Below are 13,540 nucleotides of genomic sequence, written 5' to 3'. Positions count from 1 at the left end.
TAGTGCTTATCCTACGGCGCCACAAATTTTTGATATCTGTTTGTGTTAGTTTGGATAAGTAGTGTGTTTCTAGGAATTCATCCATTTTGTATAGTTTTTCAAATCTGTTGAAGTACGTATTTTCATAGTAATCAGTTATGATCTTGATCTCTGTTGGATCTATGGTAACGTCAGAAAATTAATTTTTAAAATTTGTTTGTCTCTTCTTTTTTTTCTTTTGTCAATTAAGCTAATGATTTATCTCTTTTATTGTTTTTCTCAAAGAACCAGCTTCTGTCTTTATTGATTATGTCTACTGATTTTTCTATTCCATTTATTTCTCCTCTGATCCTTATTATTTATTTTTTCTGGTATCTTTTACTCTTTATTTTCTATTAGTTCAAGTTGTTAGTTTAAGTTAATAATTTTACACCTTTCTTCTTCTATAATGTAGACACTTGTTGCTATGAATTTCCCTGAGTACTGCTTTTGCTGTGACCCAAAGGTTTCTATATGTTGTGTTTTAATTTTCATTTGATTCTAGGAATGTTTTAATTTTGCTTTTGATTTCTTCTATGACTCAGTGTGGTTTTTTTTAGTATTATATTATTTTGTTTCAATGTACTTTTTTTCCTGTTGTTGCTCTCTAGCTTCATACCATGTGGTATGAGAAGATGCTTTGTATGATTTCAAATTTTAAAAAATTTGTTGAGACTTGTTTTGTGTCCTAATATATGGTCTATAAGGAGCTCTGGTAGCGTAGTGGTTACGAATCGGGCTGCGAACCTTAAGGTCAGTGGTTCGAAACTACCAGATGCTCCGCGGGAGAAAGATGAGGCTTTCTACTCCCATAAAGATTTACACCCTCGGAAACCCTGTACAGGGTCGCTATGGGTCGGACCCGACTCGATGGCACTTAACAACAACAACAACATATGGTCTATGCTGGAAAATGACCCAAGTGCACTGAGGAAGAATGTGTATTGCTCTGATGCTGGGTGGAGATTTTGATATATGTCTGTTAGTTATCTTATGGTTTAAGTTCTCACTGTCTTTGATGTTAGGTGCTATTAAGTCAGTTCCAACTCATAACGACCCTGTATAGGGTTCCTGAAGAATGGCTGGTACATTTGAAGCACCGACATTGCAGTCCAGTGCATTAACCCATAGCACCACACCAGGATTCCTGTCTTTAGTGATGTTTTTTTCAGATGTTCTGTCTGTAGTTTAAAGTGATGTGTTGAAATTCTTTTCTATTATTGTGACATTGTCTATTTCTTTCATATTAGTCAGTATTTGTTTCATGTGTTTTGGTGCATTGGTGCATATGTATTTATAAGTGTTATATCTTCTTGCTAGATTGACCATTTTATTATTATGCCATGTCCTTCTTTATCACTTATAATTTATTTTGATTTTGTGTTTATTTTATTTGACATCAGAAGGGCCACCCCATTCTTTTTTTATTTACTGGTTGCATGGAACATTTTTCTCCATCATTCTATTTTCAGTCTGTTTGTGTTGTTATATATGGGGTGTCTTTTTGTACACTGCAAAAGGATGGATCATGTTTTTTTTAATGCATTCTGCCACTCTTTGCCTTTTGCATAGGGCATTTAGACCATTTACATTAAGGTGATTCCTAAACATGACGCATCTACCTCACTCCTTTTCTAGTGTTTTTTATCTTCATTTTTAAAACTCTGTTATTGTTGTTGGTGGTTTGTTTGTATTTGGCTGATTTTTTCTAACGAGTCTTTTTTGCTTTTCTTTTCTTCGGAATATTGTTTCTTGGTGATTTTTTTTTTTAGTGGTTACATATATTACATTACACAATTTATACAACAGTGTTTAACATATGAACAACAATTAACATACATTAACATAGAAAATCTGTTCCTGTTATTCTCATCCCTCCCCCTTTGCTGTTTGTATCTCTCCATTAACAATAATTGTTGTTGTTGGTAAGTGCCATGGAGTCAGTTCTGACCCATAGCGACCCTGCACAGGGGTTTCTGAGGCTGTAAATCTTTACGGGAGCAGAAAGCCTCGTCTTTCTCCCATAGAACAGCTGGTAGTTTCGAACTGCTGACCCTGAGGTTAGCAATTCAATTCATAACCACTACACTACCAGAGCTCCTTATTAACAATATATACATAACCTGTATTTAATTAGTTTACTTTGTGCTTATTTTTTTTTTTTTGCAAAATGTGTTATATTGTTTGTAGGATTTCATTAGTGAGTTCATTCCCTAAAATATCACAGACTTGGGCCTTATGATTGCCTATGTTGTATTTTTTGGAGCTCTCTCTTATATGTATTTATTTAATGCTCTTGCCTTTCCATTTGGAGTAGTCCCCTGAGTAATATCTTTCTAAATTGGTCTAGTAGTGACAAATTTCCAGAACTTCTGTTTGTTTGGCAATGTCTTGCTTCCACCCTCATATTTGAAAGACAACTTTGCTGGGTAAATAACTTGGTTGGCAATTATTTTCATTCAGTATTTCATATATACAACTCCATTGTCTTCTGGCCTCTTGAGTCTCTGAAGAGAAATCTATACTGATTTGTGAAAGACCCTTGGTAGGTTATATTTCATTTTTCTCTTCCTGCTTTCAAAATTCTTTCCTTGTCTTTGGTTTTTCCTTGGTATGCAATACTGCATTTTTCTCTTCCTTTTTTCTCAGAATTCTCTCTTTGTCTTTTGTTTTTAAGACTATTATTAGGATTGGTGCAGAGTTGATCTCTTTGTGTCTCTTCTGATTGAATTCATTTAGCTTCCTGTATCTGCAAGCTTGGTTCTCTGTCCAAGTCAGGGAAATTCTCTGTGATTACTTCTTGGAAAATTGTTTCTGTGCCTTCTTTTTTGTCATGGTGCCATGGGATCCCAATAATTCTAATGTTAAATGTCTTAATTGAGGCCTACATTTCCTTTTGGGTTCGTTCACTTTGTTCTTTTCTTTAGCTTCTCTTAAGACTTGATAAATTCAGTTATTTTGTCTTCAAATTCATTTATTCTATCTTCTGTCTGCTTGATTCTATTGTCAAATGTTTCTCTTGCTTCTTCTAATTCCTTTGCTTTGCTCTTCAGTTTTTTTTTTTTTTATACAATTTCAGTTTCCTTGTTGAGTCTCTCATGTTGTTTCTCCATTTTTTCCAGTTCTCTGTAAGTTTATTTTCTGTGTACTTTTTGTTTTCTTAAAACATAGTCTAGCTTTTATAGGACTAATTTCCTCTTCTTCATGTCTTGCTTTTGGTTGATCCTTCTTCTCTTGGTATTTTTTGTATTTTACTATTTTTGTTGAACTGGTGCAATTTTGTCTTATTTATTAGTTTGAATTTTGTATTCTTGTTTTCGTGAGAAAAATTTATGATTGGGTGCACTAGTGGTGCATTGGCCAAGCACTGAAAGGCCAGAGATCATAGCCACCAGCTGCTCCATGGGAGAAAGCTGTGTCTTTGCAGCCACTTCTGCAAAGATCCACAGCAATGAGAATCCCACAGGGCAGCTCCACCCAACCCCAGAGGGTCACTATGAGTGAGAATCCACCCAGCTGCAGTGGGCTGAATATTGTCTCTTAAGAACCACTAGAAGTCACACTTATCTAGATTTTGCTAATTTGTTTTGTTTTATTTTTCAGTGCTGATTCAGAAGTTCTGGATGCTTGTTCTCTGAAATTCATTATGCATTGATGGGAGGTGGGTCTAGCTTGTTGCAGGCTCTGATGTAAGCGGTGGGGCTCAACTTTGCTGTGGTGAAGGTGGGGGACTCTCAATATCTTTCCTGCATGGGTATTCCTTCACAGACTTGCCCTTATCTTTCTGAAGGATTTCCTTAACTTTGTTGCCTTTGCAGTTTCTGCTGGTCCTAGTGTCCGTCCATCAAGGACCTCAGTAAGATTCAACAACACTCTTTTGCAATGCCACAATCTCTCTTTACTCCCTCCCAATTGTATGGCCTGTAAATTCTCACATACAATGTGTGCTCTCTTTAAAAAAATAAAACAAAAAATGCTACAGCTTCCTCAGATTATCTCCCTTTCTGTGTTCCGCACTTGGAATGTTACCCAGCCCAGTCCCAAAATGACTGTAATGAAAGAGTCCTCCCAATGTTAGCAGGTAGATCCTCCCAGCTTCTGTGCCATCTCTGCTCCTCCTCTACCCTGCTCCTGAACTCATCCGGAATCCCCAACACCTCTGCAGTTTTGAGACCTTATTTTGTTGTTGTTGTGAAGTGGGTTAATTGCTGGGGAAGTAAATGGGAGATGAGCGCATCTACTAACTTCACCATCTTCTTCTGCCCCCATTTATGGCTTTTTTTTTTAAAGATCTTTCGTGACAGATCACCTGAACTTTCATATTTTTGGCTCTTGTTCTGCCTGACATTGATTTTGCTCCAAAGGCATCCTCCTAACAAGACACTTTTGACTCTTGGCCGTGGCAGCTGCTATTCAATTCTTCATGGTCTTTGTGCTATGCCCTCCAAATGCTTCTTGAGAAGCTGAGCTATTCTCTACTTAACATTTCAACTATATGCTTCTAAACCTGAAACAGATGTGATCCCGGCTGCTATGATTTGCCATGAGTTTCTCTATTCCCATTATAAGCAAGGCAGGTAAAAGGCAGCTGATTTGCTGTCCTCATATTCTAGAGTCAGAGAAAATAGGGAGGTTAAAACAAAAAAGTATGAGAAAATAAATATTTGAAGTAGAGAAATAAAGCCACATGGAGAGGGAAAGGAACAACCACTTAAGAATCTATTATCCTAATATCATATGTTATAGTTTGGCAACTACTGATTTGCCTGGCATTCCTTTTAAATCATATTTGTGGCCACCCAGATTAACTATGTGAGCTGATCTCTTGAGTTAATATCAGCTTGCTCTTTTCAGCGCCCATGCCATTTACTGTCTTCAAAAAATGAACTGCTTCTTACTCAGCCGTTTGTGTTTCCAAGAACTCACGGTCTTTTTTTTTTTTTTTTTTTCTTTTCCCCTTTCTTTTTGTATGGGAACAGAAACTAGAAAGCATTCAATGAGAAAAATTAACCACTTCTAGAAAAGGTGGAAGCCCAGAGAAAAAGGGGTTTGTCTTTTATGGCTTGTACTTTGTAAGCTGCGGGTGTCACTCAATTTCCTCACCACCCACATAAAAAGGTTGCCACCCAATCACTGTGTTTTCTATCCAAAACCCCTCCCCTTTGATTTTGGCTAGGAAAGACCTTAAGAAAGACTGCCCTTTCGGAACATTGCACACTATGACATATAAAAGCTGTTAGCAGCTCCTGTAGCCAGCAGCATTCAAACCTTGCAGAGTTTTGCTCTCAGAGTTTGTAATAAGACACACACCTCTAACAAGAGTTCATGATACAACATAGCAAAGAACTTTAAATTTTTGGAAGAACATTATATTCATTTTGGCATTGTGCAGAGGTAAGATATTCAGCTCAACAAGTTTATTTTGCATGCATTGTTTTTAAAGTAGCTCATTTTTTTTCCTTAAGAAATGAGACTGGAATATTATAATGTTTTGATATGTATTCTATCACTTGGTGTACAGATATGTCTGGGAGACATTCTCAGTACAATCTCTATTACCTGAGATGCATTTTTCATCTCCACTTTCCAGATGAACCTCCATTCTTAAAGATTTCCCATTGCAAATAAATATTCAGTATTGCAGTCTCTGGTTAGTCATTTGGGACAAGTGGTTTACATTCATTTGGGGTGTAGTAGTCATGCTGTTTGAAGTTTTTTTTTGTTTTTTTCTCCAGTCATAGGAATTTTCTCTTAGGGGACTGTCTCAGAACATTAAGCAAAATGAATAGTAACTGTTCTATAGGTTGTTTTTTAGGCTTCCTTTCAAAAGTTGTTTGGATTTCTGAAGAAAATTAAATTCAAGCAATGTTTCCAAAAGATGACTTTGTAAATTCACATCTTTTGCTATCCCTCCTCCCATTTTTCTTTCATAGACCATAACTCTACCTTTCTGCTTTAAAACAAAATAAACGTGGTGGCCTCTCCTTCTTCATCCCTCAAAATGATAGCCTTCTCTGCCTTTGGAGGGGCACTGCTGTTCTCCCTACTCTGTGAAATGAGTGCCGTCATCTTACTCAATGCCACTGACTCATCGCCGCCAACCAATAATTTCACTGATATTGAAGCAGCTCTGGAGGCACAACTCGATTCTGCGGATAGTCCCAAAGCTAGACGGAAGCGCTACATTTCGCAAAATGACATGATCGCCATCCTTGATTATCATAATCAAGTTCGGGGTAAAGTGTTCCCACCTGCAGCTAACATGGAATATATGGTAAGAAGACTTTGTTTTCTTTGAGTTTGGAAGGAGGAATCTTTAAGTTGTATGAAAGAAACTAGAAGGATATGTCAAGGGATATGGGGCTTTGTATACGTTGAACTTTAAGTGAAGTTCCTATGTGACAAATAATTCTAAATACTAGTTCATTGTAGAATTAAAGGAGGAGGGGATCCAGATGAATTTTGGTCTGTGAACTCCAGACCCACCGACAAACCACACCTTATATAAAGAATAGACTAAAAAAAGAGTTGTGTTAACTAAATATTTAGATGGTCCACATGTATTTTATTTCACATGGAACTTTTTCTGTGCTTTCATTATCTAATAGTTATCAGTGAAAGCATTTCTTGAAAATATTTCTTAAAATTATAGGTTTCATGTGCATGATTTATGCTCTGGTTAGTGTCTTTTCCTTGTTTTGGACAAAGCTCTTCTCCATACTGATCTATTTCTATTCTAAGTGAATAAGATGACTTTTCCCTCATTCTGATTTAATACTTTGTTGTTTAGATAACAGTTTTAAGCCAGAACACATGCACACTGTTCCAACTTACAGAGAACAAATACTTTGTTTTCTCTGGTAAAAATAGGTTCTCTATGTTTAAATTATATTACTTAGTAAGTAAAACATTTCAAGTGGCTATTTAAAGGGAAGAGGTCTTTTAAAACTTTATTTCTGGTTTTTAATTTATGATACTCTATGGTTAAAATCTAGCATCTTACAAGATGACAACTTGGAGTATATTTAAGGTTATCAAGACCACCAATGTGGTATTTCTAAATTGGGGTAAAGGGATATGACATCACTAACAAAATTTTTAAGTACTAATCTGAAATTTGGTATTTGTATAAGATTCTAACATTTATCCATTTTATTCAAATAAACTTTTTAAGTTTGACAATGTCACAGAAAAGAAAAGATTTTTCAAATGTATAAGAGCCATTGTTCATAGAATTAGAATTTAGACTATATGCACATGCATTTTCTTAGGATTTCTTAAAATACAAGCAAAATGTAATGGTTCTGATTTACAAAGGACAACATTAAGGTTATACTCTCTGGAACTTCATTATTTGGTTCCAATCCTGGAGCATAAACTGTGTGAGTTCATACTATCACTCTATTTCAACTTCATCATCTCTAACATGACATTAGATGTCCTGGTATGACACTGTAGAATTAGCACTGAACTGTTGTTAACTGAAAGGTTGGCAGTTCAAACCCACCGACTGCACCTTGGAAACCCTATAAAGGGTCACTATGACTTGGAACCAACTCAATAGCACCTAACAACAACTGTAATATGACATTTAAAGACGTATCTGCCTCATGGCTTTGTGAAGAGGAATATATATGAATGGGGCTACACAAAGTTCATGTAAAAAATGAATGAAAAGATAATGGAGTGTTTCCATGAATTTTTAACCCTTTTATATAAATTGGATGGAGTCCTGTTGTGGTGCTGTAGGATAAGCACTTGATCATAAGATCGGTTTGTAGTACAAGGTCAGCAGTTCAAACTCATGAGCTGCTCCTCAGATACTCTATACAGGGTCTCTAAGAATTGGAACCAACTTGGCATCACTTAAGAACAGCAAAATTTAAGTTGGACAGTCTTGGCATGGCACAAACAGGTAAGCACTTGGCAACTAAGGTTCAAATTCACTCAAAAACACATAAGAAGAAAGACCTAGCTATCTATTTTCAACAGGTTCCAGCCAATGAAATCTGATTGAGTAGAGTTCTACTCTGAAACACATAGGAGACTACAATGAAAAATTAGCTTGTATTGGTGTATTTGAACTTCTTAAGAAAGTTGCTCAGTAAAAACCAAGTCAAGATCTAAAAATAGAAATAGTTACCCACATAGAAGAGGTGATTTTAGAAGTAGAGGCACAGATGAAGAAAGGAATAAATTTAAGATTTTATTATAAATTATGAGATAAATATGGAAAATATCCCATAAGTGCACAGATAGGCATAGATTTCAACTGTGAGTTTACAGATTATATCCAGATGCAGAAGCATTGTTCTCCAGATAAAGAAGGTGATGACCAAGACTACAGAGTCATCTACTTTCAAATTCTAACACTGCTGCCAATTCTGTGACCATGTACAAATTTCTTAATTTGCCAAAGACCTGATTTCTTTATCTGTAAAGTGGTAATAATAGTACAGATAATTCATCGTGACCAATCAGTAAATGCATGTAAAAGTTGGATTGTGAATAAAGAAGACAGATGATTTCATGCATTTGAGTTATGGTATTGGAGGAGAATATTAAAAGTACCATGGACCACCAAAATACCCAACCTGTGCTAGAAGAAGTACAGCCAGAATGCTCCATAAAAGCAAGGATGATGAGTTGTCATCCCTCATATTGGAGAAGGACATCATGCTCGGTATGATGTCAGCGAGGGTCAGCGGGTCAGCGAAAGACAGGAAGACCCCCAACAAGATGTATTGGCACATGGATAGCATCAATGGGCTCAAGCTTAGCAATCATTGTAAGGTTGGCGCAGGTTGGGCAGTGTTTTGTTCTGTTGTGTGTAAGGTTTCTATGAGTCGGAGCCAACTCAATGGCATCTAACAACAACATAACAACAATCAATAAATAATACACATCGTTATTTTAATGGTATCGCAAACAGGGATCATCATGAATAAAAGCATCGGTAGATTACAAATGGGAGAAATAGACTGAAAATAGTCATTTTTTTCTCCTTAGTTATAGTCTTTCCCCACTGGTCAAGAATTAATCCATTCCACATGTTGCTGTGTGCTAAAGACTTGGTTAATTGTTTCCATAATGATCTCATTTGATAATTTTCATTCTCATTGTGAAGGAAGGATTGTTATCTTCATTTTAGAAATGAAATCACTTAGACCCATGGAGGTTAATTATTAGGCCAAGGTCATATGAATAATGAGTGTTTTCATTGGAATTAAGATTTATAAAAAACCAAAGTTGCCATCAAGTAGATTCAACTGATGGCAACCTCTTATGTGTCAGAGTAGAATTATACTTCTTAGGGTTTCCAATGGCTGATTTTTTAGAAAGATCACCAAGTCTGTCTTCTGAGGTACCTCTGGGAAGACTCCAACTGCAAATGTTTCAGTTAGCAGCTGAGCAGTAAACCATTCCACTCACCCAGGGGCTCCTAAATGTGTTGCTGTTCTTAGGTGCCGTTAAGTTGGTTCTGATTCATACCCTATGCAAAATAGAATGAAACATTGTCTGGTAATGTACCGTTTTCACAGTAATTGTTATATTTGAGCTGACAGTCCCTTTTACCAAGCATAATGTTCTTTTCCAAGAACATTTCTGACATGTCCGAAGGGTAAGAGGGGGAATCTTGCCACCCGTATTTATAAGGAGAATTCTGGCTGTACTTCTTCCAAGCACATTTGTTTGTTCTTCTGGCAGTCCATGATATTTTCAATATTCTTTGCCTACACCATAATTCAAATGTACTAATTCTTTTCTGGTCTTTGTATTTGTTGTCCAATTTTCATATGCATATGAAGCAATTGAACATACAATGACCTGGGTCAGGTGTTCCTTACTCCTCAAAGTGACATCTTGGCTCTTTAACACTTTGACGAAGTCTTCTGCAGCAGATTTGCCTAGTGCAATATGCCATTTGATTTTTTTGACTGCTGTTTCTATGACTGTTGATTATGGATGCAAGCAAAATTAAGTCATTGAAAACGTCAGTCTTTTTTCCAAGATGTTATTTATTAGTCCAGTTGTCATGCTTTTTGTTTTCTTTATATTGAAGTGCAATCCACACTGAAGGTTGTAGTCTTTGATCTTCATCAAGTATGTCAAGTCCTCTTCACTTCCTGCAAATACAGTTGTGTCATCTGCATATGGCAGCTTGTTAATGAGTCTTCCTCCAATCCTGATGCCATGTTCTTCTTCATATACTTGAGCTTCTCAGATTATTTGCTCAGTGAACAGACTGAATAAAAATGGCAAATGATACAACCCAGGAACACACCTTTCCTGATTTTAAACCATTTGATATCCCCTTGTTTTTTTCTGATGACTGCCAGTAGGTCTATGTGCAGATTCCTCATAAACACAAAGAAGTGTTCTCGAGTAGTCATTCTTCACGATGTTACCCATAGTTTGTTATGATCTACACAATTGAATGCCTTTGCATAGCCAATAAAAACACAAGTAAACATCTTTCTGGTATTCTCTTCTTTCAGTCAAGTTGGAATGATATCCCTTGTTCCATGTCCTCTTCTGAATTTAGTTCCAATTTCTGACAGCTCACTGTCAGTGTACTACTGCAACCAATTTTTAATTATCTTCAGCAACATTATAGCTGCATGTGATATTAATGAGATTGTTCAATGATTTCTACATTTCATTTTATCACGTTTTTTTAGAATGGGTACAAATATGAATTTCTTTCAATTGATTTGGCCAGGTAGCTGTCTTCTGTATTTCTTGATATAGATGACTGAGTGCTTCCGGTGCTGCATCAGTTTGTTGAAAGATTTTAATTTGTATTCCATCAATTCCTGGAGCCTTGTTTTTTGGCCAGTGTCTTCAGTGCACCTTGGACTTCCTTCAGTATCATCAGTTCTTGATCCTATGTTATGTCTTGAAATCATTTTACATCAACCAATTCTGTTTGGAACAGTGGCTCTGTGTATACTTTCTAGTTTTGATGCATCCTTTACCATTTAGTATTTTGACTGTGGAATTCTTTTGCAACCTGAGGCTTGAACTATTTCTTCAGTTCTTTCAACTTGAGAAATGCTGAGTATGTTCTTCCCTTTTGGTTTTCTAACTTCTGGTGTTTGCACATCTTACTATAATACAAGACTATCTTTTCGAGCTGCCCTTTGAAATGATCAATTCAGCAATTTTCTTCATCATTTCTTCCAGTCACTTTAGCTTATCAATATTTAAGAGCAAGTTTCAGAGTCTCTTCTGACATCCACTTTGATTTTTTTTCTTTCTTTCCTGTCTTTTTAATTACCTTTTACTTTTGTTATTTATGATGTTCATGATTGTTGTTGTTGTTGTTAAGTGTCATCGAGTTGGTTCTGACTCATAGTGACCATGTATAGGTTTTCCAAAGAACAGCTGATAAGTTGGAACTGTCAACCTTGTGATTCAAAATGACTTTGCAGCCCAGTGCATTAACCCACAGCACTATATCAGGACTCCAATGTTCATGATATCATCCCTTTAATTCTTCTGGTCTTTGGTTATTAGTATCCTATGAATCAAATATTTTCTTGAGATGGTCTCTAAATTCATATTGGGTATACTCAATTATACTTCTTGTTGGAATTTTTTAAACTTCAGCCTTAACTTGCTATGATCCACAGTCATCCCTTAGCCTTGTTTTGGCTAATGAGATTGCATTTCTCCCTCATCTCTTCCCACATATGTAGTCAGTTTGATTCCTGTTAAGTCTATCTAGTGAGGTCTATGTGTATTGTTGTTGTTGTTAGGTGTCATTAAGTAGGTACCAACTCATAGCAACCTTATGCACAACAAAATGAAACACTGCCCATTCCTGTGCCAACCTCATAATTATTGCCACACTTGAGCCCACTGCTGCTGCCACTGTGCCCATCCAACTCATTGGGGTTCTCCCTCTTTTTCACTAACCTTCCACTTTACCAAACGTTCTTTTCCAGGGACTGGTCCCTCCTAAAAAATATGTCTGAAATATGAGTGATAAAGTCTGGTCATCCTGATATCTAAGGAGCATTCAGGTTGTTTCTTCTTTTGGTGGTCAATGGCACTTTTAATATTCTCTTCCAATACTATAACTCAGATGCATCAATTCTTCTTTATTCATTGTTCAACTTTCACATGCATATAAAGTTATTGAAAATACAGTGGCTTGGATCATGTGTACCTTAGTTCTCAAACTGACATCTTTGCTCTTCAACCTTTTAAAGAAGTCTTATGCAGCAGATGTGCCTGATTCAATTTATCATTTGATTTCTTGACTGCTGCTTCCATGAGAGTTGATGATTGGTCTGAGCAAAATGAAATCTTTGACAACATCAGTCTTTTCTCCACTGATGTTATTTATTATCCAGTGGTGAGGATTTTTGTTTTCTTTACATTGAGCTTCCAACCCATACTGAAGGTTGTGGTCTTTGATCATCATCAATAAGTATTTTAAGTCCTCTCCACTTTCAGCAAGCAAGATTGTATCATCTGCATATCGTGGATTGTTAATCAGTTTTCCTTCAGTCCTGATACCACATGTTTTTCCATGTAATCCAGCTTCTCAAATTATTTGCTCACTATACAGTCTGAATAAGTACGGTGAATGAATACAACCCTGGCACATATATTTCCTAATTTTTAACTATTAAGTGTTCTGTTGGTCTATTTGAAAAACTGCCTCTTGGTCTATGTTCTAGAATACTCATTCTCCGCAATGTTGTCCACGTGTGTAGTTGCTGTCTATGTTGTTAAAAAATCATATTTGCAATGAATAAGTCACTGGTCTTCAAAATTCTATCATGTGATCTCTAGCATAATTCCTATCATCAAGGCCATATGATAGCCTTCAAACTACCAATCTTGTCTCTTTGCTTCCAACTGTTTCATTCCAGTCACGAGTTATTATGAATGCATCTTTATTGCAAATTTTATCAATTTCAGAAAGATGAGGCTTTCTGCTCATGTAAAGATTTGTTGTTGTTGTTGATAAGTGCTGTTGAGTCCGTTCCAACTCGCAGAGACCCTGTATAGAGTTTCCAAGGAGTGACTGGTGAACTGCCAACCTTGCAGTTCAAAGCAACCTTGAAGTCCAGTGTATTATCCCACAATGCCACACCAGGACTCCTATAAAGATTATATTGTTGTTGTTAAGTACCATGGAGTTGGTCCCAACTCATAGTGATCCTGCACAGGGTTTCTGAGGCTGCAAATCTTTACAGGAGCAGAAAGCCTCATCTTTCTCCCATGGAATAGTTGGTAAGTTTCAAACTTCTGACCTTGAAGTTAGCAGCCTGGTTCATAACCACTATGCTACTTAGAGCCTCAGGGTCCCCATGAGTCAGAATTCATTCTTGGGCAGTGAGTTTGGTTTTGGTTTACACACATAACATAAATTTTGATATTATCCTGGCTTCTATTCCCAGCCAGTACATATCATACACAGCCACCACCCATTGGTCAGCATGGCTTGTGTGTTGCTATAATACTAAACAGGTTTCAGTGTGACTTCCAGAGTAAGACAGAATAG

At 36.5% G+C, this 13,540-nt stretch overlaps 1 protein-coding gene across 1 annotated transcript in view; it reads left to right on the top strand.

Annotated features, from left to right (window-relative positions):
• The first annotated feature begins 5,997 nt into the window (after positions 1 to 5,997).
• PI15 (peptidase inhibitor 15) overlaps positions 5,998 to 13,540 on the top strand; it is a 39,539-nt gene continuing 31,996 nt past the window's right edge. The window contains exon 1 of the mRNA XM_006860003.1: positions 5,998 to 6,292. Within this exon, the coding sequence (XP_006860065.1) occupies positions 6,020 to 6,292 (273 nt within the window). The 5' untranslated portion in view covers positions 5,998 to 6,019. The remainder of the gene's footprint in view (positions 6,293 to 13,540) is intronic.

Source organism: Chrysochloris asiatica, unplaced genomic scaffold, assembly GCF_000296735.1.
Source record: "Chrysochloris asiatica unplaced genomic scaffold, ChrAsi1.0 scaffold00036, whole genome shotgun sequence".
NCBI lineage: Eukaryota > Metazoa > Chordata > Mammalia > Afrosoricida > Chrysochloridae > Chrysochloris > Chrysochloris asiatica.
The sequence above is the reverse complement of the archived record's forward strand: the minus strand, read 5'-3'. Positions and strand labels throughout refer to the sequence as shown.